This window comes from Durio zibethinus, chromosome 7 (genome assembly GCF_047325235.1).
Source record: "Durio zibethinus cultivar Kanyao isolate XHJ-2024 chromosome 7, ASM4732523v1, whole genome shotgun sequence".
Classification (NCBI taxonomy): Eukaryota; Viridiplantae; Streptophyta; class Magnoliopsida; order Malvales; family Malvaceae; genus Durio; species Durio zibethinus.
In genome coordinates, this window is record NC_143168.1 from 27943634 (window position 1) to 27969412 (window position 25779).

The following is a 25779-nucleotide window of genomic DNA, read 5'->3' on the forward strand; positions in this document are numbered from 1 at the left end:
ATCCTGGCTATCGATTTCGTTACAATCAAAGAAGGGATCTTAAGATAAGCCGGATCTGCCAAAAACGCCGATCTCCTGCTTAGTTTACGATCATTATGGGGTTACTTGACCAGTTGTGGGACGACACTGTTGCGGGTCCTCGACCCGATAACGGCCTCGGCAAACTCCGAAAGCACTCCACTTTCACTTTCCGGCCTAACTCCGCCAAGGGTACGCCTAGGCCACCCCCTCTCCCTCCCCAAACGCTTCTTATTTTACATCGACAGTGGTGGCTACACACTTTACTACTTTAGCTATGTATAAAACGACAATATTGTCTCACTAAAAGTAATCAAAATCGTCACCAAAATAATTGAAAGTTTTCAATTGATCTGTCAAGCAGTTATCAATAAAGCAAAAATCCTTACGAATTTTAACTTCATTATTTTCGTCAGACCTTTAAGATTTTATTCTTAAATCTTAGCCTTTTGTCTCTTTTTTTTATTTGGTTTCGCGATCTAATGATCAGAATCAGATGGCGGGTGTGTGAAATCATACGGTGATGTGACGTCGGAGGAAGCGACGAGAGTGACGCGTACTATTATGATCGTAAAACCACCGGGTTACCAGAGCGGATCGCCCCCGGTTTCGCCGGCTGGGTCGACTCCTCCGGTGTCTCCTTTTTCTGGTAATATATTTTCTTCCTCTTTAATTGTTGAATTTATCCTGATTTATTACTTAAATCCCAAAATTGTCCTCTCCCGGAAAGGTGGAGTGGAAATGTCTAGAAACATTTCCATAAGTGGACTGTTGAAGGGTAGTTTTGTCAATTTAATTTTTTGTTTTTTTTATAAGTGGACATTAGGAGGGTAGTTATGTCATTTAATAACTCTGTATCTTTCCTCAAAGGATAAAGACAATGCAATGTTGGGTGGGTGCAAGCGTGTATTTTGTCTTAGAGTTATGAAATGACAATAAAGTCCTCGTTGACGTACAATCAAGCAAGGATGTAATAAAGTTTAGAGTAACATATCTGCCCTAGTTTGGTCCATTTAGGTTAAAGATTATTTACTTGTTAAATCCAACAATAATTCAATAGTGTCTTTAATGGAGGTCTATTAATGTATGGGTGCCTTTCCACTGTGGGGCCTAATGGCACATCAATCCACATATATTGATGTTAATATCATACCCATATCACACGAAGGTTTTATTTTGTGTAGCAAACTTATGTCACAAACTTTGCCACATTTATTTTATGTTAGATGTCGACTGTTGTACCAAAGTTTTTGCTGCTTTTGGGTGCATTTGCCCCAAATTTAGTGAATTGTCTGTCTGAACTTGTGTTTTTGTGTTTTCGTGTATTTTACAGTTGTTAAGATTGAATTTATAGCTTCCATAAACAACTCTACCATTCTCATAATTGCATTTAGTTATTATGATTAGATTTGACAATTCGTATTATCATGTTGTGTAAAATATTATATTTTACATAAAAATTACGTATTGACACAAAAATATAAAATATAATTTTTTTAGCTTTATTAAAATTATTTATAATTTTTTTTAAATTTTAAATCGTATTGTCTTCATAATCTTTATTCATATCGGGTTTCAAACTATCACGTCTAATTATTATTAGTTGTCTTAAGTTATAAGGTCATGAATATTGTATATGTTGTAATGGAAATATATATATATATATATATATGTGTGTGTGTGTGTGTGTGTAAACATAGTTACCGAGTAAATTAGTTGTTAACGTGGATGAAATGTTGTTTAGGAGGCAGAGAGTCGTATCGGTTTCGGAGAAGGTCTACATCGGATGCATATGAGAAGGCCAACGAGGTTGGACCAAGGAGCCCTCGTCCTCCTTACGACGTGTGAGATATGAGCCTCTCCCCTCTTCGGCGACAAATCAAAGCTGTTTTCTACGTCTGTGTAGCTTAAGTTTATGAATGTGATCAAGCTGAGTTTGGTACCGTTTGCATGTGTAGTTCTTTTGGATGTATATCTTTGTCGTGGAATAATGTTAGACAGATGGTAATGTACGAAAGTATGTACGTAGTTTGCTACTTGTATAAAGAGCTTGTATCTTATCTCTCTGCAGTTTGTTTGTTCTCTTGAAAGTTGAAACTTGTTGGAATAAGATTAATTTCAGTGTCGGCTTTCTCTAGCTGATCATGAACTTCAAACTGTTGTGTTTTTCCTGTTTCTGTGGAGCCAGCATCATAATGGAGTTCAATGTTGGATGCATGCGATAGTGTTTGCTAAAGGTAGAACGGATAAGATGTTGCTGGTGGTTGTGATGTGGTTATATCAACAAATGGTGGGGGCTTTTAAATGTTTATGGAATATGCAGATTGGAATCTGTCTTTGTTGGATCAATTTGGTTGTGTGATTGGGGCAGGATTTGAAATGTTTCTTTGTATTTTTCATGGATCCTGCAGTGCGTTAGCAAAACTCCTTGCAGTAGTTTGATGGTAGTTGAAACCGTGGACAACATTCTCTTGGTTTTTTAAGGAATTAACACAAAATCTTTGCATTCTCATGTGGTTGAATCGTTTATGTTCCATCTTGTTTCATGATTGGGCTCAACTTATACCGAAATAATGGTTGGATCAAGCGGTAAGAATGTGTGTTTTTTTTTTTTTTTTTGAATTTACTAAAATATTGTAAAAATTAATTTTTTTAATAAATTTATTAAATTTGATATAAATATAATATATTTGAATTAATCCGTATAAAAAATAAGATTAAATATGACAATTTCAAATATAATATATTCACACTACAATAATAAAAAAAATTAAAAAATGATACAATTTAAAATTTTTATAATAATTATATATAGGTTTAATGAAATTAAAAAATATATTTTATATTTATGACATATAACTTTTATATAAAATATAATAAAAATATATAAATTTTAATATTTTATATGATATAAACACACGTATTATTTAATTTGAATAAAACTCAACAATTTTTTACTATTTAAAAAACTCTGTTTCACCGGTGAGAAAGGCGCCACATACTTATTAAAATAAATTAAAATAATTAATTTTTTTAATAAATTCATTTAAAATGATTGATTTAATGATTTCGTTTGATCCTCAAAGGCCCAAACATGTTTAAAACCGTTTATGGCACACCTTACTCGATCTGGTTCCTATGTGAGCCCAAAACGAGCTTTTTTTGTTTTGCATGTGGGACAAAGCCCACGATTATTCAGCGGGTCGAATCTACATACTCAGGCAAACGAATACCCAAAAACCCAGGACGACCAGACATGTTTGACAATCGCACGTATGATTAACGTTGTTTCAATCTCTGCTGATCTGTTCTAGTGTTCCTGTTCCTTCCTGTTCCTGCTTTTAGAACGCTGTGGTGTACTAGAAGTTTCCCGTTTGGAGCCTTGGTCTTCTCAACGATTCACAGCTCAAAAATCCAAGAAGTAAAAGCAATGAAGAATATGGAGCTCGGGTTTCTCGTATTTCTTCTCCTTGTCAACCTTCTTTTTCCCGTTTCCTCTGGTAAATAAACAACTTGCTTCCTTTTATTGTTTTATTAGGGTTCATTAGTTTCAAATTTTCACTGGGGTTTCTCTCCTTCATTGATTTTGGCATGGGTTTTATTTCAAGTTATATATTCATGGCTTAGAATTGGGGATTGGGCATTAGTTTTCTATGTCGCTAAAGTTTATGCTTTGAATTGTTGTTCTTTTGATGAAAGGCGATTGCTTTGGCTTCAATCAATTGAACAGTGATTTTAACAGGGCTTTATTCATTTATTTGTTTGTTTATTTTGCTTCAAATTGTGGGAAATTTTGTTGAGGATCGAAAGTTATGCTTTTTTTATTGTTAGCTCATATCTTAGTGATGTTAAGCTTCAAAGTTAGCTACTTTACCCATGTTTTAGATAACTCTCCATATAGACATTGCTTTTAGCTTTGTTGTTGTTGTGTTTTTACTTTGAAAAGCCTCTCATTTTTTCTGACAAAATGACTTCTTAAATATAGCAATTTATAGTTCTAAATTTTGCCCTCAAAGTTGCAGCATGTGAAATTCATTCACTTGGTATCTATATGCAGGAGAAACTAGTGGTGTGTGCATATCGCAAGGTGGTCGTTTTCCACCCTTCTCCTCTGAGGGGAAACCTCCAAAAAAGGTGGGGAAGGGACACAAAGATTTGACACTTTGTAGGGTGTTTCGGAAAAAGACTTGCTGTGATACTGCCCAGACACATCCTGCTTTACTTTCTATTAGGAGGCTGGCTTTGACAGGGGAGGCGAGCCAAGAGTGTTTGCATTTGTGGGAATTGCTGGAATGTTCCATCTGTGATCCACAAGTTGGTGTTCAGCCTGGACCCCCACTTATATGTACCTCCTTCTGTGATAGAGTATTTCAGGCTTGCTCAAGTGCTTACTTCTCGATGGATGTGAAGACACAGGTACACAAATGTGTCTAATCTCTTCTAGATTGTAAGTTTCATGTGCAGATCATGCACTAGTGAGGTTGGGGCAGGGTTTGCATGTTGATACAATTTTATAGGTCCTCTGCAGGCCTATCAGCACTTAGGATCTGGTGGAAGATTTTTTTTCTTTTCGAGCTTTCATTTTAAATTGTTCTTATTTGGTGGTTGGGATGGTTACCCTCATGGTGCTTCCCATCATCTAATGAGGTCGATGATCTTTGCTGTTGTGCTAGTGAACTAATGTGTTTCATCCTTGGAGCTTTATTTAATTTTGCTTTGTGACATGCTGTTTTAGTATCTTCTAGATGAGGTGTATTTCTAGATTTAATTTAAACAAAGAAATTTGCTGTCAGGTTCTAGCACCATGTGGAGTAAATGACTTTGTTTGTGGTAGAGCATCTGAATGGGCATCCAACGGCACAGAACTATGCCTTGCTGCTGGTTTCGGTGTTAAACAGTCTGATCTCATGCATGGTGGTGTTGAAGAAGTGACTTGTTATGGTGGCAAAGCCAGTCTTGATTCAATTGCTGATTCATGGGGAGCTTCACAATCTGAGAAGCCCCACAAAACTGGGAACTTTGGCCTCTTAGAAGATTTCCAGCAGTGGTTGAAGGATATTCCATCTAATGAAAGAGTTTCTTGGGCAGTGGGAGGCATGGTTCTTACGGCAGGCCTGCTATTTATAAGGTTCAGTTTCTTCCTTCTTGTGAAACATTAAGTTTTCCTCCTGATATGTAAGATTTAGTTTCTCATGGATCGATGACGAAGTCCTTAAAAGTATTGCAATGCTAAAAGCACATTTAAGTTGTTAATACAATTTGAAATGTAATCTGGCATTGTCTAGTTCTTTGTTTTATTTTTTTGAATACTTTATTACTGACTGTGCAGCAAAAGAAAGAGCCATAGCCAACGCCAAAAACTCGCAGCTATTCAACGCACTGCAAGAAGACTAGAAGGCAAGATGTACCAGACATCATCCCCTTCTAATCTGGGAAATAGGAAAGGAAACCGAAGATGAACATCGCCGCTGTTCTTGCAATTAAAACTATTGGAATTTGTAAGAATTCAGGATATAAATTCTTCAACATTTTGTTTTTCCATTATTGAGTTCTTATTATTAACATATTCTGTTTCCGCAATTTCTGCAGGATTACCTTTGCCGGATTGATCAAGTTTTCAAGATGTTGTTTAGGTGGAATGAGAAATTAAGTGAGTTTTTCAGTTGTACAATAACAAAAATCATTTTGATGATGGCTGACAAAGTTCTGAGTTAAGTAAAGAAATTTATAGAAGATGGAGAAAGTTGTTTTTTGCTTGGTACACACCTTGAAACAGGATATCCGAGAAAAAGCAGTTTCCTATTTGTTACACGTTTTATCCTAGTGATGCACTTTCATTGTGGTATTGTAGCAAAAATAAAAGTTTGCCGTTTCCTTTTTGGCCTTAAAATCATTGAAAGTTTTTCCAGTTTGGAATTTTCGAATGTTATTTACTTAAGGCGAAGCTGTAGTCTAAGCCTAGTTGATACACTGAAAAATTTCAACTTGTTTTGAAATTTGTTGTTTAAAATTTAGTTTGAACTCGAGTTTGATGGAATTTTAATTTTTAAATTTAAGTTTAATTTAAGATAAAGATTAATTTATTTGAATTTGTTTGATTAAATTTATTTATCGCATAAAAATAAATTTAATTTTTATATTTGATTTCAATTTTAATTTTTTGTTTTCAAATTCGAATTCAACTTGAATTGATATATAAAAATAAAATAATAATTTTTTGATTAAAATAAAAAATATATATATTAAAATATAAAAATTTGATTACATTTGTGAATTATTCAAATAAAATAAAATATTAAGATGTTTAAATTTGACTCATTCAATTAATCAAATTGTTCGCGCTTGAATTGATAATAATCAAATTGAAATAATTAAATTGAATTCAAATAATTTATTGAGTATTGATTTATTATTTACACTCTTATTTAAGGCTAATTTATCATTACTGTTGTGATTATTTATCATTACTGTTGTGATTAAAAAAAACTTCAGTTAAGAAAAATGCGTTAAAAAATGTGGTTACAAATTTTAAATGTTTAATTCTACTAAAAAAAAATTGATAATTGAAATATTTAAAAGCATAAATAAAAAATAAAAAATATTATTATTATTATTATTATACTAAAAAGACTTGTTTATTACAAACGAAGTTGTTATACATTACTATTATTCTTTGATGCGAACTTTTGAATTCCGAATATTATATAATAAATTATTCAATAACTTTCACAAAAAAAATTGAAATGAAGCCTTAACGACAACGATTAAAATAAAAAATATTAAAAATGTGTCATCTTTAATTGAATCAAATAAATTTTTGAAAAAATATGATATAGTTATGTTAAATTTTACCAAAATTTTAAAATTTTTATTTAGATATTCGAGAATCCACTTAGCATAATCTTGGTCGTATATAACTTTTGCTCAATGGTCTCAATTTTTATAAATACTAATACTATTTATTGTTGTGATAAGACATAATACACATTCACAAATTTTTTATCTCCCATAATACAAGTCTCACTCCATAATCTATCCAAATATACTACAAAATAATATTTAGAAAAAAATATTAATGCTTAAATATCAAATATTTAAAAAGAAAAATATTTAATGATACTTAAATATTAAGATTATAATATTCCAGTAATTTTTTAACAAAAAAAAAAAGTTTTAAATAAGAGAATATGGGAACAAAATTTGTAGTCAAGGTGAAAAGTAACCAACTTTTTAATCCCGACCTCTTATCTTTTAACCCCAACCTCTATTATCAATTATAGTTTAGGTAAGTTTTCATGGATACTGATTATCAAATATTTATTGTCATATGAAAATTAACCCTTGAAATTATAAGGATGAATGGAAAGCTTAACCCCCAAGTATGAGAAGTCATAAAATTATTTTTTTATTTTCATTCATTGTTAACTCATTTTTAATTGGCTAATGATTGTTTTAACATTGATAATAGAAATAATTATTACTATTAAAAAATATTTTTTCTAACAACATGCTGGTTTTAATTAATAATTCATTTATCTTAAAAGTGTATTTCTAAAATAGTTTTTTATCCTTTAACTTATAATTAAACCTAATAAGTATTTGAGATTATGAGGGTAAAAATAATCACCAAACAAACCAGAGATAGTTTAGTTATAAATATATTCAATTCAAATCAAAACCACATACATCTGTACTCAAGTTATTGCTAGTAAGTAACTAAAATACAAATGAGTAAAAAATGTATTCAATGCAAAAATTTTTGTTACTGCACAGAAGTGAAAATGGTTGGTTAATTTACAAACTTTCCGACAATTTCCTTACAATTAAATAACCAGCAAGCATCAATCTTATAGAAGGTTTCTTATAAAACCCTTCATGTATAATGAGTTTGAAAAAAACTTTTTGTTTAAATTGAACTTATCGGATTTCCTATTGAGCAGAATAACCTCAGAAACCCCTCCTCATATAACATCAAGTTTTCCCAATCTTTAGCGGCTGTTCAGAACAAAGATACAAGACAGGATATCATAATCAGTTATGCATAAATAAAAGTGAATTTTTTAAAGTAAATCAATTACACTTTTTTTAAAAACCAAGATACGATACTATTGCTTGAGTATGCATACCTTTTTCAGAGGCAACTTGTTAGAACTGCTTGTTGATACTTTATTATCAGCTGGTTTCAATATTTCAAAGGAGCACACAAGAGCTTCGTCAACACTCAATAGAGCACCGGCATTATCAAATTCACCTCCATAGTTTGGAGCTGAAAATATTGTTACTAATCTTCGTTTGGCGAAAAACTCATAACCATCCTCCACAACCTGCAATTCACAACTTCAAAAATCTAAATCCAAAAAATTGTATAAAATAACTATAATCTTGTTAAGACAGTACTGATACAAGTTTATGCATTGTAAAAGATATATCAACCACCAACCATAAATGCAAAAGGATAACTATTGCACTTATTTTTGGTTTGGAATGGTTAATAGGGATCAAAATGCATGCTATCATTTAGCTTTTTCCAATTAATATTTTGAATTAATCTAAAATTAAACTACCAGCATGAATTACAAAAATATTCATGAAATGTTAGGCAATACCATTCCTAAGCGTTGTTATGTTGATTTCATTTCTATGCAAACAGAGACAAGAGATGCTTAGTTCCATACTTTAATCACTAAAAACTAGATTGGTGTTTTTAAACAATCTCCTAGAAAGATCTAATCTTAACTGGTTTGTATCTTAACTTAAACCTATATGATACTGAAATTTTATAAGTAATAACAAGTAATAAGGTTTTGCTGGGTAGGAAAGATGGAAAATGTGATGATGGAAAAGTTGTAAATCTAAAGGTTAAGCTACAAAGTACGAAAGTGGTTATGAATTTTAACCATTAGATTAACAAGTTTTCCATCATCACTTTTTCCATTCTTCCTAACAAGCAAAGCCTAAGAGCTCCATTGTATGTATAAACCATACATTCCTAATTATAGTTCAGCTTGCAAAGCCAAAAAGCTCCATTGCATTTATAAACCATTCATTCCTAATCATAGTTCAGCTTTGCTCAAAAGAAACTGGCTTACCTGATGACCTCGGCAAATGAGATCAAGGTCATTCTTATCCAAAAATTCAGCAACTATATCAGCTCCAAAAGTACATGAAATTCCTCGATCACTATCTGCCCAGCCCTCAACCTTGGGATCAGGATCAGACCAAAGTAGATCGCAGAGAAGACCATTATCAGGAACTTCTGTTGGCCTTTGAATTTCCTTTATTTGATCCAAATTTTCCAACTCTGGAGACAACCCTCCATGCATACAAAGTATCTTCTCATCAATCAGTGCAGCCACGGGCAAACTGTTAAAGCAGTCTGTAAATATTTTCCAAAGCCTAACATTAAATCTCCTTTTACACTCATCATAAAACCCATAAATCCTATTGATCTTTGCATCTTCATGGTTTCCCCTTAAGAGAGAAATTCTGTGAGGATATCTTATTTTATAGGCCAAAAGCAAACATATTGTCTCCAAACTTTGCTTGCCTCGATCTACATAATCCCCAAGGAACAGGTAGTTTGCAGCTGGAGGGTAGTCACCATACTCAAAGAGCCTCAGGAGATCTTGGTATTGTCCATGTATATCACCTGTAAAAGTCCTATAATATTAGAATTTCTGGGTGGATTAAGGGGACAATTGATCTCAAATGCACATTACTAAGGCTTGTTCTATAATAGGCATTGTTTTTTCCCAGGCATGATTAAGAAGTGTTTTGGACATCATTAGAACATCAACATAAACATTCCAAAATTGCATACAAAAAGCATCTCATCCGACCAACCTATATCCTTAATTACAATTATTTCAACACAGAAAGGAAACTGAATAGCCGGAGTTATCCAAAAACAGGGCAAAAAAGATCAATTGCTGGATATTTGCCATCCCTGACTTTTCAAAAGGACCTGTTTGTAAACAAGCAATATCCAAATGAACCTCCCATACAAATTATCTCAAATTGATCTCCTAATCATATGAATTGTTCTACAATTTCCCACAAATTACTATACAATTTAAACGAGAAAGCAAAAACAATTCCAAATTTCACTTCAAAAATGGATGTGCCATAAAATCTTACCAAGGAAATCTATATCAATACATTAATCACCACCAACACCAACAACAGATAGAAAATAACAAGCTTTGCAATTTCATAATTCAATAGAAAAGAGAGAGAGAGAGAGAGAGAGAGAGGAAGAGAGAAAGCTGACCACAGATTCTGATGGGAGCATGAATCTGAAGCAGATTAGGCTCTGAAAGGAAGATTTGACGAGCATTAACACAAAGCTGACGGATCTCTCCTTCAGAAAGCTGAACCTGCTTGCTTCCTCTACCTTCCAACAACCTTCTTATTATATCATCCAATACTCCCTTATCCATCATTCCTTCCATTGTCATCATCATCATTTTATCCTTCAAATTCTTCACCACCACCAAAAATTCTTTGCAAAATATAGATAATCCAATTCAATTCAGTCAGCTTTTTTTATTGAGAGAGAGAAAAACAAGAGACCAGAAAAAAGGGTAAAGAGAAAAAGAGAGAAATGAATCAAAAAAGACTTAAATCTAATTGGATTGATTAAAAGGGTATTGTTTGAAATGAGAAAAAATGAAACAGGAGGCCAAAATAGAGAGTCAACAAAAAGAACGAACCTTTACAAAAAGGAAAGAAGTTGATTAATGAAGAAAGAGATTTTTAGGGTAATTCATGGATCTTGGTTGTCATTTTCTTTTATGAATCTTTTCCCTTAAATATATAAGCTTTTTATCTATACCAACTGCCGATAAAAGGTTCAAAATGTCCAATAGTTTGAAACCTTCAAAGGCATTTGGATCTATATCATAAAAAATAAAAATACCAAATATGGTAAAAAAATACACTTGGAAATGTTTTGGAGCTATAAAGAAAAGAAATTGGATACTGTATCATAGATTCAATTCAATCACTGCTCTTTTGAATGTAAAAAAAGATGTATAAAACCGCGTTTTTTGACAAGTTCGTTTGTCTGGTTTATACGTGTAGATATACTTGAGATGGGGTCCATTTTTCATATCTTTCTGTATAATTTTTGGGGTTTTTTTTTTTTTTTTGGGATTCATTTCTTTTATTACAGCTGACCAACCAAAGACACACAACTGGGGTGTTGGTAGCCCATGGAGTTCTGCCATGTCCACGGAAATGGTAGTGGGCTCCAACTATGCTGTTGTCATAATAGTTTTCCATGATTTTAAATTAAGTAGATTAGGTATTAAATATTATTTGTTTCCCGAGTCCACCGGGTTTGGTTTTATCTCAAAAAATAAAAAAATCAATTTTGTTGTGAAGCAAGCATGAGTCTTCGTTTTGTTTTTGTTTTTTTTTTCCCTAATGATTAGTTCTTTTAACTAAGTCATGGCGCTTTTGAAAATATGTTCTTTGCGAGCCAATTAATAATCATCGAGATAGCTAAGTTTATTCGCTCTTAGTGGTGAGTGTTGGATGGGGGGCAGTGCTCAATACGTATACATTTCATTTTCTGTTACTTTTTCTTATTATATCCGTTTAAATATGTGTCGTATACTTCAAGAAAAATGAAAGTCTAATCCTGTGATGAATTTGAAATTTAATTCAAATGATTTATTTTTTTTTAAGGGTGAATTATCGTAAAGATGAAATTCGGTTCCGGATTTCAGGGGCAATCTGGATCCAGAAAAGCTTATTTATTTTTCAAGGACAAAATTCCAAACTAATAGACGTTTGATGTTGAATTGATGGAAGGTAGCAGAACTGAAACGCTGGTGCATATAGAATGCAACAAGATGCATGGTCACTAGTCAGGGACGCGCAGGAACTAACACCAAATTCACTTCTATCTGGAAGGCCTTCCCTTTGCAGCAAGACTGGAGTTATGGTTTATATGGAATCCAACTATTTTGTAGTCATTGAAGCAAAATGAAGTCACTTTCAAATTTCAATGTTGGAAAAAATGGTCCCTTTAACCTTGCAGCAGTTACAGGAAAAAGATAAGAATTGAGCTGGCTGAGGAGTTATTTTGGTTGAACCCTTGATCTTGATCTCAATGGAGTTCTGAAGATACCATGTGCAAAAGCTAGGGGGCAACTGGAGAAGTTCAACTGTAAAACTGAAATGATTTTAGTAAACTATTAACCAGCCTGTATTACCATATGCTCTCCTTAATATCTGATATATTCTGGGATTCTGGCTGGCTGAAGCAGTGTATTTGACTCATCTGCATCTTCACTTTGCAGAAGTTTTAAAGCTGTCACAGTCTAATTTCCATCAAGAATGGCTATCTGTTGGAATTAAACCCAAGACAACAATTTTTTGTTTCTTTTTTCCCAGATATCTTCAGCTTAATCTGTTTGCAGAATGCAAAGTACAATAAATCATCCATTCATCCTAATACTGAAAGCAATGCAAGGAAAGAAAGCTGAAGAACATGCAGAAATTGTGTCTATCTTAAGCTCTCAACTAATGCAAAAGACATTGGCCATCTCAAGTTCTCAACTAAAACTATAAATACATAGTTCAGATTCTGGCAAAATGTCTCCATTTATCTCTATTCCAACCATGGTTCACTGGCCATAATCTAACTTGGCTTAGTTCAACAGCTCCATTGGAAGCAAATGGCACTTAAACATGCTTCCCGAACAGAATCCCAAAAATAAAAATGAACCATCCATGTGGTTCCCATCCTAGAGCCATGCAGGTAAACAAACTTCAAGCACAAATATTGAGACACTGTTACAAGATTCTATGAAATAGCTATCCATCCCAAATCCCATCCTCTCATCAAAAGACTAATATTTTCAATATTCAAGCAATAAGCAACCATCAGAAAACAATATATCCTACAATAATTCTACTATAAACAAATTACCAATTTACCAAGATAACCACACCCATTCCATTGATCTGCACCAAAGCTCAACAAGAACCCAAAAATTCATGACTCCGCTGCTACAGTTCTCTCATTCGAACTCATAATAAGAAGAAACCAAAGGATTTTTCGTAATCTTTCTTACTTGCTGATTATTGCAATTCAATCCACACCCACATTGAGGACACTCTTCAAAATTATCAAAAGGAAAACCAGCACCAGTCATCCCTAGAGAAAATTCAAGATCATCTCCTCTCCTTGAGACCTCGACAACATTAAGCCACATGAAAAAAGCTTCACACTAGCACCTTCCAAGCTTACAAGTTTACCCTTTGATATGTACCTTTAATGGTATTCTTGTATTTCAATTGATAAGATCCTTAAAGATGTTGAGCTGAAGCAATAAATAAAATAATATAAATGTAGACATCCTAATAGGTTCGAGTTCAAGCTCATTGGATTTGGCTCACATAAGTTATCAGGCCCAATTGGCCATTCTTTCATTTTTTTATTATCTTTTGATTTTATTTTTCAGTTGATTTTTTATTTTTTTGATTTATCTGTTTTTTGGATTTATCATTGGTTTTTAAGGGATAAAAAAAAAGTTAAAAATGTGTCGTGAATGGATAGTGGCAGAGTTAAAGTTGGTTTCAATTTCTATTAGATAAATTTGGTATTTTTGTGGTAATTTGAAAGTTTGGTCAGTAGTGGATTCTTGGAACACTTCTGTTAGGCCTTATAAAATCACACGAACACAGAAAAGGGAGAGGATAGAGAACACAGAAAAAAATAGAGGGCAAAAAACAAAAAACAAGAATAAAAAAATTTTGAAAGAAGTCAGAAGCAATTTTAGGATTTTTTAGGAGTTTTTCAAAATTTTTGGCATTTTTTTTCTGAAAATTTTTTAGAAAATTTCTAGATTCCGATGAATTTTTCTGGCATCGATTGAATTTTTCGACAAGGTTTTCAAACTTTGGTGAAGATTTCGATGAATGTTGAATTTTTTGACGAACTTCGGGCGACCCAACCCAGATTCCAGCAATAATTTTTAGAATCCAATTGATATTCAACCGGTGTTCATTCGACTAGAGAGAGGGAGAGAAGAGAAAGAAGAAGAGAGAGAAAGAGGAAGGGAGATCTGAAGCAAAAAGGCTGAAACTTGAGCTTTTATAGCCTTACTAAAATGACGTCGTTTTGAGTTTAAAGAAGACCCATGATCTGCGTGTTTTCTATTCGGACGACCTGACCGGCAGTGCAACCCGCTTTTGACCCGCGTCTTAGCCAATCTTTTCAGCTGAGCCGAGTTGCCAATCCGCATCATCCAAGTCGTTGTCTGTGCCTGGAGTCGAGTCGCGCCAACCCTCTAGCCGAGCTATTTCGATTTTTTTTTGGTATTTTTTTGTTTATTTTCTTTGGTATTTTTTGTATTTTGTATTTTTTATTTATGTGTTTGTTTTTTTTAAAGTATTTTTTGCATGAACAAATTAAAAAAAAAAGAATAGAAAAAATATAAAATAAACTTTTCAAGAAAAATATTTTTTAAAAAAAGTTAAAAGTATCAATTTTTCTTGAAAATAAAATTGTTAAAAAATATTTTTGAGAAAAAGTTGAAAGTATCAATTTTTCTCAAAAATAAAATTTGTAAAAAAATATTTTTGAAGAGAAGTTGAAAGTATTAATTTTTCTTGAAAATATAAATTTCTAAAAATGCTTTAAGGAAAAGTTGAAAAGTATCAATTTTCCTTGTATAAAAGCATGAGTTTTTTTCTTATAAAACAAAAAAAAAAATCTATATCAAAAGTTGAATTCATTATGAAAAATTTTAAATGTTAAATAATTTGACGATAGATCTTATGCAAGTGAAACAATAGTTTTCTTACATATTCTTGAGGTGAGAGAATTTTCTTAATTTTTTGCCAAAAGAATTGGAGCCAATTAAGAATAATTTTCAATAATTAATTACTTGATAAATTTTTTAGGCTTAATAGATAACACGAAATCAAGCTGGTACCATCTTTCGATGGGCATGTGAGGGTGCTATAACCTTTTCCATATATAACCGACTATTGAACCCTGTTTTGGTTAGTAGACTTGAACATATTCTTTTAGGGACTCTTATTCAAGCTTAGGAGTTTCTTGAAATGATAGATTCTTTAGGTGACCAATCACACCCAAACAAAAAAGATTGGTGGCGACTCTTTAAGTCAATGTCTAGTGATAGGTCTATGGATCTAGATGTTATGATAGTTTGACGATTCCACTGGAGATAAGCCAAGAGTCAAGCCAGCAAATAAATTTGTGTTATCCAAAAGCTTAATAAAATTTTAAATTTTTTTTGTAAAGATTTTTATGCATTCATTTTGTTTATTTGTTTGATAACTATGTCATTCATATACATGTGCATGACATGAGTTTTATACCTGAACTCTGCCCTTCTAGAAGGGAGTAAAGTACCTATACTTTTATGAGGTTTTAATACCTCCGTAGTGGCTAGCAAAATACTTTTACTCAAATTAAACTTTTTTCACTTGCAACCTGTAATGGGTGAGGATTGAGGTACTTTACTAGTCTGTGACGGATAATGATGTGAGGAACAATTTGAAAACCTTTAGACTTTAGCCTTAAACCACATATAGTGAACCTTATAAGTGTCTAACCCTAAGACAGAGCTCTTCTTACCCAATGATATATATACCTTGAAACTAGGACACAAGAAAGAATAAGTTGTGTTGATCTAACCATTTGGATTATCTAACTTTGTGCATCATTTTCATTATCATATGTAACATTATGCATCTGCATCATTTCATTCTATGCATCATTTTCGTGATCATGTTTTAACATTATCATTTGCATTATTCTCATTTCATCCATGAAGATCCACATCCCATTCATGCATCAACATACCTTACATAAAGCATAGCATAACATTTTTAATCATAATTATAGTGCTAAAAGTTCAAGGATAGCTCTACCAAGCAACCTCACTCACCAATACAATACAAGAGCCTAAAATGCTTTTATTATTTGCGTATGTTTAAGACTATTGTGTTGTTACGAGGCCAAAATATAAATACATGAGATTAAAATTATTCAAAATGTTAATACTTGATTGACAGGCTTGATACGCATGAATAAGTTATGGTTGATATATATCATATCAAATAACATATGTTTTTGTATAGAAGAATGAGATGGGTGGTACAATTGGACGTGTGAAATTTTTTCGTATAACACACACAAAAAAGAAAAATCTTACATGAATGTCGAAACACAAGAAATTGTAGTAATTTATATTATCTATTTTAACATAAAGTAAATATTTACTCTTTTTAACATATTATCAATTAATCATTAAACTTGATTGTTGTATATGACAAATTCACAGGAGAAAGCAAAAGAAAAAATGGCTGTTAAGATTGAAGTAGCATATGATGGTTCTCTCAACATGCAAGAAATGAAAATTCAGATATTCATAGAAGTTACTGAAAAAGAAGGGCATGGATGAGTCCGAGGCCTTGAATTGGGTCCAACATCATCTACCTACTATGGACATAGCTCTTAGTAATTTACATTCTTAGCAAGTCAGTTTTCACAAGACATTTCAATATTAATAGGGGAATTGCAAACTATACAACAACGTTTTCAACAAATAAAAGTAGAAAGAGAACATGAGCGTGCCAAAATTGAGGAAGAACGTGTTAGAATGGAGCAAGGGCATACAAAATTTCAACAGTTGCATGATCGATTCGATCATCTTATGAATTTTGTGCAACAACAATTTTTAGAAAATGATCTTGGTGCTCCACCAACTCAAGTATTATATTTAGTAAATATTTAAAATTTTAAATATAAAAAAGCTTACAATGAAGTGTTAAAAATTGTATAGTATTATTCAATAGGTTCTTGAGCACGCTAGTGACCAAGGTGAAAAATTTTCTTCATCAATTGGCAGCCAGCAAAATGTATGTAGTCATCCATTTCATACATTTTAATTTTTTTATTTGTTAATATATTAAAAATATTTGAATGTTATTATACTAATTATTAAACTTTGCATTAATTAAATGCATATTTAAACGTGAATTAAGTTTATATTAATTTCAGTTTCTGAATTTAAGCTTTTTAATGAAAATAAAATTTATTAACAAAAATTTAAAAAAGATATGTTTATATAATGACAGCGTTTGCATTCAACAATATCTCTAAATGAATAATTTAGTGGCGTTTGTATCATAAAACACCACTAAAAGTAACGACGCTCTTGCCAGCAAACGCCGCTAGTTAAGTGGCATTTTTATACAAACCTCACCAAAGCAACGGCATTTTTCTCATAAAAATATCATTAAATTAGTGGTATCTCAAAGATACAAACACTGCTAATATAGAAGTGTTTTCAAATATAAACGCCTCTAAAGTAGCGGCATTTTCAATTACAAATGTCACCAAATCAATGACGTTTTTCTCATTAAAATACTACTTAATTAGCGGCGTCTCAAAGAAAAAAAATACCGCTAATATAGAGTCATTTTTAGATATAAATGCCTCTAAAGTAGTGACATTTTTAGTTACAAACGTCATCAAAGCAATGACATTTTTTACATAAAAATGTCACTAATTTAACGATGTCTCAAAGATAGAAATGTCGTTAAAATAGTGGCATTTCAGATATAAACGTCACTAATATTGAGGTGTTTTTTTAAAAATACCGTTATTTTTTACTACTCGTGTATAGTCGACACTCTGAGTGGTGTTGTTTTTCGCAAACACCGTAAATCTTTTAGTGGTGTTTATAAACGCTGCTAAACGTTAAAAAAATACCACCAAAAACCTAAACCCCTGTAGTCAAGGAAATTGTCAAAGTGTTTCCTTTGATAGCAAGATCCCGTAAATTGTAATCTAGAAAGAGTATAAAGTTAATATACCTAACAACTTGTATATTTATGTTAAATATTAAAATTTATGTATTGATATTATATTTTATATGAAAATTATATATCATAATTTATGTTGATGTAAAAATATAAAATAATTTTTTTATTTTATTAAATCCATATATAGAGTTATTATTAAAATTTTAAATCATATTATTTTTATGTCATTATGTTATATTTTAAATTATCAAATTTAAAAGTGGATGTGATGCTTGGGGTTAAATATTTAGTTCTTTAGATTCTTGATGATTTGGGTTAGATTATATTTTGGGCTTAACAATATTGTCAAGTGTAGCCCACCAGGCCTTAAATGGCCTGCCCATATTTCTTTTGGTGAAAACAAAACCATCCACTTGTTTTTGTTTCATATTTTATTACAATAATTTTGCTTTATTCATTAAAAGTAATAAAGTTAAGGCTAAGCAAAATTTGATTAAAACTGAAAAAAACCAAAAAAAGCAAAATTTTTAAGGAAAATTAGGTTGGATAATTTGGGTTATATGAGCATTTCGGTTATTATTTCAATTTAGATGGTTAAAAGGTTAATTTTTTATTTTGAAATACCTAAACCGAATAAACTAAAATACCTTACTTAATACAAAATAAATAATTAAAAAAAGTATGATATAGATATACCTAATAATATTATATAAGTATAGTTAATGCAGAAAACAAAAACTAGAACCAATAACCTAAGAAAATCGACTAAAATTGATCACCTTAATTTAGTTCGATTTTTTTTACATATATTGGTCGGTTTAGTTTTTTTAATAGACTAAGTTGGTTAAGTTGTTTATTCGGTTTTTATGATCGAATTAATTGAACTAACCTTTGCTCAACTTTAAGTGAAGTAATGATCCAAAATTTTTAAAGAATAATCATACAAAAAAGAAAAAGAAGAATGGTTTCATTTGGTTTGTTTCAATAACTCTATATATATGACATTCAACATACATTGATTATACAATAATTAATTCAAAAACTTTTATAACATTATAACTTGTCTCAAAAAAATCTGAAATACAACCTCAAAAAACATATAGGAATCCTCAAAATCATCTCAATTTATATTATGATGTTGCGAGGATTCATTATGATATATATATATATATATATATATATATATAGATATAAAGACTTGAATACATATTTACAAGCTATTTTTTTGAGAAAAAATCTTGGGATTTTTAAATGAAAATGGATAATAACTTGTAACTTGATTATTAAGTTTAAAGTGAATTTCTACAATCAAATTAATTATGACAATATTAAAATTAGAGCATCGAGTGAATGATTTCAAACAAATGATTATTTAATGAAATAATCAAATTATTATATTTCAGTCAACTCCAGGATAAGTGAATTGCAGCAGCTCAGTTGTGCAATTTTATTTTTAACAAGTGGCCTTAAAACAATTATAAATATAGATCTACCTTATTAAAGATGAAAAGTTGGAAAAGTTCATTGGTTTAAACTGTTTTACTTAATTGATTTTCAATTCATGAAATGAATTAAAGAATAAATTAACAGTTTAAGTATGAATTTGTACTAATCATGCAGGGCTCATTGGTATGATCTGACCTTATCCACATTTGTCCATAGGCTATCTGATATTTTGTTTTTCCACAACTATAAGTCAATTGTACAATAACCAATCAGTCAATTACTGAAATTTAATGAGCATGATCACTAAAAATTCTGTTAATATAGTTGGAAATCTGATGTATTTTCCAACATTCAAACCCAACTATCAAGAACCCTTTGATCTGTTTTCAAGATGAAATGTAATGCATGGTTTCTTGAAATGCTGAAAATAGTACAGCTAAAGAAAGAGACCAAAGCTATAGCTAGAAAAGCATTGAGATGCCTATTTTGATTCAGAAGCTTGAAATCCAGCATGTTGGCTCGTTTTCTCCTCTTTGTTATTTTCCTTAAGATGCAAAATTTTTATGAAATTAGTCCTCAGCTCTGCTCTCATTTTCCCTAGCTATGGACCAGAATCGGCTATGAGGTGCTCTTGCCATCCATCTTCTACATTATCAAATGTTGTCTTTGATTGCTTAGGCTTCCAATATATTGCATAGAGTATCAGTTGAGCTATTCCAAGAACAAATCCACTTCCATTTGGTATCTATAAGGAAAATCACCATTGTTAGGGTCACATGTTTCTTAATACTGTTATATGTTTTGAATTTTGACAATAGCAGTAAAAGAAGAGTTGAGGAAAATGACCATATTCCAAAACATTAATTTCTTTCAATTACCAATCAATAATAGTAGTGCGGTGAACAGTTGTGTAGCCTTTGGTAAAGTGTCGGGCACTTAGTTCCAAATCTTGATAGCCTCAAGTATAAATAACAATTATAATAGTATGATTATATCCAGGGGAGCATTGTGGATGGGAACTCACTCCAATAAACCAGTCACTAGTAAGCACTGCATAGACAGTCCAGGTTAATCCATTGATGAATAGGATGAAAGAGAGGAGGAAAGGCATGTACTCCACGCTCTTGGTTGTCACAACTGTTTTCTGCACTTTACAAACACAAACTAACATAAAAATTACAAGCATTACTGTAATCAATGCCGATTACTACCATGGTCACATGATCAGTTTTGCAGCTTTTGCTTTATTTTAAAGGCAAATAAACCAAAGAAATGCTACACTTGATTAAAATGCTAGCAGTTTGAAAGCAAGGACTCGTGGACCAATTATCGGTTGTTTGACGCTTGATCAGATGTGTTTGATCTTTATGATCAGTAACAAAGCTTTTTCAAAACTTCATCTAGTTATAAATTTGCAGTCTAGAAAGTGAAGGGACTATTACCATGATAGAAAGAGGTGAACCATAGGTAACAACACTGAAAAGAAGAGACAAGAAGCCTGCAATATTGATTTGCATTTCTCTATCAAAGGAGAGCTGAGTAATCAAAACAGCTGCAATTGGGAACACCACATCCAGAACACCAAAAAGTATGGCAGTTATAGCCTGAAATTTCAGAATCCAAAGAACATGATTGCTTACTTCTATTCTAAAAACAGTGCTGTTATCATCTATAATGAAAACTATAACTTACTCTCATTCTTGGAGGTGCAAAGATTAGGAATATGATCACATATATAAGCTCAAGGAGGGCACCAAAGCCATTAACAGTGGCCACAAGAACACTGTTAGGCTTGACAACTCCATAGTAAACCCACATGTATCCATTTAATAGCTTGACAACATATGGAAGACTCTCAAATTCTTCTGTTGATCGACGCTGCACAATGTGCCAAAACGTTTTCCTGGAAAAATAACATTCAAATGGTTCACAAACAAAACATGGTTCCTATAAATTTCAATGAAACATGGATTCATGGTCTTTAAATTGCGAAAACAAAAGAAAATTCTGTTCTTACACTGGAGCAAGGTAAACCAGCCCTGTTGTTATGTTCCCTGCGAAACACATAACTTATTAGATTTGTTCATACATCGAAACAGCAAAACATAAAACGAGTTATTGGTATTACCTAGCAACCCAAAAATGGTTACTACACTAAGCATGTTGATGAGAATTCAGGAACAAAAGAAAAAGAAAAAAACCATCAAGAGATGGAACTTGGAAGGGCGTACATATCTATGATCTATCTATGGAAAAATGGAACTTTGTAACCTTTGAAGGTCAACTGCAATTTCATGAGTTATTGTGGTCTCTAAAATTTGAATTGGTGACAAAAGTATAAATGTCAGATTGGTCCAGGGCAGTTAATGATATGGTCCTTCCTGTCGTCTTTTGCAATATTTTATTGTAGATATATATTAGATTAGAATGTACTCAGTTTCATGCTTTTTTTTTTTATTTAATTTGGTAGAAAAGGGGAAAGCCTACGGGGAAAAAGGAATGCAAGCGTTGGGATTAGAATCTCAAATTTACGATAAATCTATCTAATAATATAAGTGGATGAATCATTTAGATTAAGTGTCAATTTAATTTAATTTCAAGTTTTGAACTACAATCCTGCACCATTACCACTATTCTAAATTCTCTTTTATCAAGTAAAGCCAAGCAATAAAAAACGTCGATTTTTCTATTTTCTATTCGAAAAGAGATTCAAAAGATTATGATTGGTACAAAGAAACGTCTTCCACTTTGCCTACCACTTTGCCTACCATTATTGCAGATATTTTATTGGTTTAAGACTTTATATCACAAATTATTAATTGACAGTGAAATAGACAATACAGTGAAGAAAAATCAGTATGTCATGCAATGATCAAATCTCTGTTATTCTCATTGTGCTGGACAATTTTTGGCCCTGGAAAAAATTATTAGCTTAGTATTTGTTTAAATCCATAGTTGTTAAATCGAGACAAAGACATGTAAGTATGTGACTGAAGATTTTGTCCTCTTAAGAGTCATGTTCAAGCTAATTATGCAATTTTTTTTTCGGAAATTGAATTAACAAATTTGAGGGGGCTCTGGTATTGGTTTTTGATCATTACATGGAAAAACTCTAACATCATGTCAAATAGTGTTGCTTCATTCTAATGAAACTTTATCAAACATTTTAATGATGTTTTTAAGGAAATCCCTTGTAAACCAAGAAAGAAAAGATCAAATTTTGAGGTTGAATGCATGGTTCTTAATTTGACTGACTGGTTTTCGACATTGATGAAAGTATTTGTGTACCTGTTTAATGGAATCATTTGTATTTAGGTGGAACATGTTCAGGTTTGTGCTTCTATTTTGATGTGAATCTGCCTGGGTCATGTTGAGTGAGATTAATTTACTTTACTCTCTTAAGAAGTGAAAAATAAAAGAGCCTCAGTTCAAGCTGTAGAAGAAAAGAATGAACCACAGCCTATAGCTGTTAGACTTGGTATTAAGCAAAGCAGCCCAATGATCTGGATAAAGCCCAAGGAAGAGATTCAGAGATATATAACAACTTTCCAAATCCAATTTGTTGCCTTCTGATTGGTCCTGATATCCTTCTTGTCTCTAATAATGGCTTCAATTGCCAAGAAAAAAAGCCTTCAATCTGCACTTCATTCAGGCCATGCTGGGGGTGGAAGCTGAAGTGATTAGGGGCTGATGCTGCCATGATCCTTCCAGGAAATTGTCTGACATTTTCTTCAACTTTTTAGGTTTCCAATAGATTGCATACAGCAGCAGCTGAATTGAGCCAAGGAAAAATCCACTTCCATTTGGTACCTAAACAAGAAGTTAATGATATCATTTGATTTCACAAAATCAATTGGCTCACAATGTACTAGTCAAAAAGCAAAAATTTTACATTATTTTTTCTTTCATCTGATTTGAACTTACTCCAACAAAGTAGTCCTTTGCAAGGACTGCATATAAAGTCCAAATTCCTCCATTTATGAAAAGGATCAGTGAGAGAAGGAAAGGCATGTACTCCACACTCTTGGTTCTCACTACTGTTTTCTGCACAATATTACAAGAAATTGTAGCAGATTATGATCATTCACCCTTTTCTGCAGATCTAATATGAAAAAAATCAAGATTCTTACCATGGCTGCTAGTGGAGAGCCATAAGAGATCATACTGAAAAGTACACACAGGAGCCCTGCTACATTGATCCGCTTATATCCATCCAACATCAAGTGAGTAAGCAAGATTGCAGCAACTGGAAACCCCACATCCAAAATCACCACAAGAATTGCACTCCTTGCCTAGAAAGTAGAAACCATGGATAAGTTCTTGCCAATTTGATCATCAACAAAATGATTAAGAAGTAAGAACTTACCCTCATTGTTGGAGGAGCAAAAATCAGGAATAAGGTAAGATAAACAGTCTCAGCAACAATACCAAAACAATTAATGGTGGCTACAAGCAGGCTATTAGGCCTAATTAGTCCGTAGTAGATCCAAAAGTAAGCATTCAGTAATGTGCAAACTGTTAGGAAAATAGGGTCCAGCCTTATGTAAGTAGTTTTGGACCAAGTAAAGGTCATGGGCCTTAATCTTTCATTTTACATAGAGCCCAACTACTTAATAAAAAAAAAGAGGTAGGGTTGTTTTAAGGGTGTGTCGAAAATCAAGTAGAGAAAAGAAGAAAAGCCAGAAAAAGCAGAGAGAAAAAAGAGAAGGGAGAGTTGATTGAATGGAAGTCGATCCGTGATCCGATTGAGTTGGAACCTTGTCAGGAGGTTTATGATTCAGAGTTCTACATTCTGAACGGTGAGATCAGGTTTGAAGCTCTCTAGGAACAAATCCAGGGTGTATTTGTTGAGTCACTTATTTGGTGAGATTTCTCCAATTGTTTCTCTAGTTATTGTTTAGCTCTAGTTTTAGCTAAAGAAGAACTTTGCATACCTATTATTTGATAGTGAAGATTTTTCTGGTGGTCCATGGTTTTTTCCCTTTACACTGGAGGATTTTTCACATAAATCTTGGTGTGCTTTATTTTTCCTACGTCTTTGATTATTGATTGTTGTCTATTGCTTCTGTATTATTGTGATTATTGCTTCAGGTGCAACAAGTGGTATCAAAAAGAGAGTTATTTTGAGACATCGATACAGAAGCAACTCAGGATAGAAGTAAATTCCGTTTGAGATCATGGAGGGTGATACAGGTTTCATGATGAAATTGACAGCATCGAATTATTCAATTTGAAAGCCTATGATAGAGGATTATCTATACTGATATAGATTTTATGATGAAATTGATAGCATCGAATTATTCAATTAGGAAGCCTATGATGGAAAATCATCTATACTGTAAAGATTTGTATGAGCCAATATTGGATGATTCGGCTAAACCAGCAAATATGAAAGATGAAAGCTGAAAGAAGCTAGGTAGAAAGACGCTGGCTGCAATAAAAAAATGAGTTGATATCAGCGTGTTTCATCATGTAACGCATGAATCAGATGCTTACATTGTTTGAAAAAATGGCAGCATTATATAAGAGAAAAATAAGTATGAATAAAGTTATGCTTGTTAAAAAGCTTACAACTTTACAGTACAGAGATGAACAATCTGTTATAGAGCACTTGAGTGATTTTTAAGATATATTTAATCGGATGACTATTATGGAGCTTAAGATAGATGATGAAATAAATGTATTATTTCTTTTGGGTTCATTGCCAGATAGCTGGAATACTCTAGTTATGACTGTTCTTAATTCAGCTACTGATTATAAGGTGACATTGAAGATGGTAAATGATAGTATGCTTAATGAAGAAGCAAGACGAAAAGATGTAGACCCTGAGAATCAAGCTCTGGTAACAGAGAACAAGGGTAGAAACATCAACAGAAGTTAGGACTCAAAAGATCGTGATAAGTCTAAACATAAATCTAAGCGAGGTAAAGTGAAGTGTTTCTATTGTGGTAAGGCAGGTCATATAAAATGAAATTGTAAAATCTTGAAGCAAGAGCGAAAAAATGAAAAAAGTAAGAGTTCAGATGATGGCAATGTTACAGTAGTGAATTTAAATAGTGATTTAGTTACTTTGATTTGTACACATGATGATTGTAATCATGTTAGTGATCTCGACATTGAGTGAATAGTTGACACAGGAGTGGCATATCATTGTGTTCTTAAGAGAAAGTTGTTTACAACTTACAAAGTATGGGACTTTGATTGTACCAAAATGAGAAATAAAAGTGTGTTACAGATTGTTGAGATTGGTGATATTATTGTACAAACTAGTATAGACTGCATGTTGACTTTGAGGGATGTTAGATATATTTCAGATATGAGAATAAACTTGCTTGCTATTAATGTCCTTGATAAGGAGGGATATGAAAGTCGATAAAAGAATGGACAGTGAAAGCTTCTCAAAGGATTTATGATAGTTGCAAGAAAAAAACTATGCTGCACAATGTATAAGACATGGATGCAATTGAACGGTAACCAGGTAAATACCGTTGAAAATAATGC

At 32.2% G+C, this 25779-nt stretch overlaps 5 protein-coding genes across 7 annotated transcripts; 2 read left to right on the forward strand and 3 right to left on the reverse strand.

The window, feature by feature from the left end:
* Positions 1 to 2174, forward strand: LOC111277333 (dormancy-associated protein homolog 3-like). Of its 3 annotated transcripts, none has more exons than XM_022863715.2 (3): positions 1 to 210; positions 509 to 667; positions 1763 to 2174. In XM_022863715.2, exons 1-3 carry the CDS (start codon positions 96 to 98, stop codon positions 1864 to 1866), a joined length of 378 nt encoding a protein of 125 aa, XP_022719450.2. In that variant the 5' UTR covers positions 1 to 95; the 3' UTR covers positions 1867 to 2174. The 3 variants fall into 3 exon arrangements, with proteins under 3 accessions (XP_022719450.2, XP_022719452.2, XP_022719451.2); XM_022863717.2 differs by having other exon boundaries at positions 1766 to 2174; XM_022863716.2 differs by having other exon boundaries at positions 1770 to 2174.
* A 1087-nt stretch (positions 2175 to 3261) lies between these two features.
* On the forward strand, positions 3262 to 5911 carry LOC111277336 (folate-binding protein 1-like). The gene is made up of 5 exons (XM_022863720.2): positions 3262 to 3518; positions 4076 to 4434; positions 4812 to 5146; positions 5348 to 5516; positions 5608 to 5911. The coding sequence occupies exons 1-4, from the start codon at positions 3449 to 3451 to the stop codon at positions 5475 to 5477; spliced, it is 894 nt and encodes a 297-aa protein (XP_022719455.2). The 5' UTR covers positions 3262 to 3448; the 3' UTR covers positions 5478 to 5516; positions 5608 to 5911.
* Positions 5912 to 7735: 1824 nt separating this feature from the next.
* LOC111277335 (serine/threonine-protein phosphatase PP1 isozyme 9-like) lies at positions 7736 to 10813 on the reverse strand. Its single transcript, XM_022863718.2, has 4 exons — positions 10289 to 10813; positions 9108 to 9667; positions 8145 to 8342; positions 7736 to 8013 (listed from the first exon to the last, which is right to left on the reverse strand). Exons 1-4 carry the CDS (start codon positions 10482 to 10484, stop codon positions 7990 to 7992), a joined length of 978 nt encoding a protein of 325 aa, XP_022719453.2. The 5' UTR covers positions 10485 to 10813; the 3' UTR covers positions 7736 to 7989.
* Positions 10814 to 19493: 8680 nt separating this feature from the next.
* Positions 19494 to 21638, reverse strand: LOC111277946 (bidirectional sugar transporter SWEET17-like). Its single transcript, XM_022864390.2, has 6 exons — positions 21407 to 21638; positions 21296 to 21332; positions 20971 to 21181; positions 20721 to 20882; positions 20303 to 20422; positions 19494 to 20023 (listed from the first exon to the last, which is right to left on the reverse strand). Exons 1-6 carry the CDS (start codon positions 21438 to 21440, stop codon positions 19880 to 19882), a joined length of 708 nt encoding a protein of 235 aa, XP_022720125.2. The 5' UTR covers positions 21441 to 21638; the 3' UTR covers positions 19494 to 19879.
* Positions 21639 to 22926: 1288 nt separating this feature from the next.
* LOC111277947 (bidirectional sugar transporter SWEET16-like) lies at positions 22927 to 23851 on the reverse strand. The gene is made up of 4 exons (XM_089763464.1): positions 23645 to 23851; positions 23409 to 23570; positions 23203 to 23322; positions 22927 to 23088 (listed from the first exon to the last, which is right to left on the reverse strand). The coding sequence occupies exons 1-4, from the start codon at positions 23849 to 23851 to the stop codon at positions 22927 to 22929; spliced, it is 651 nt and encodes a 216-aa protein (XP_089619590.1).
* Between the last annotated feature and the right edge of the window lie 1928 nt (positions 23852 to 25779).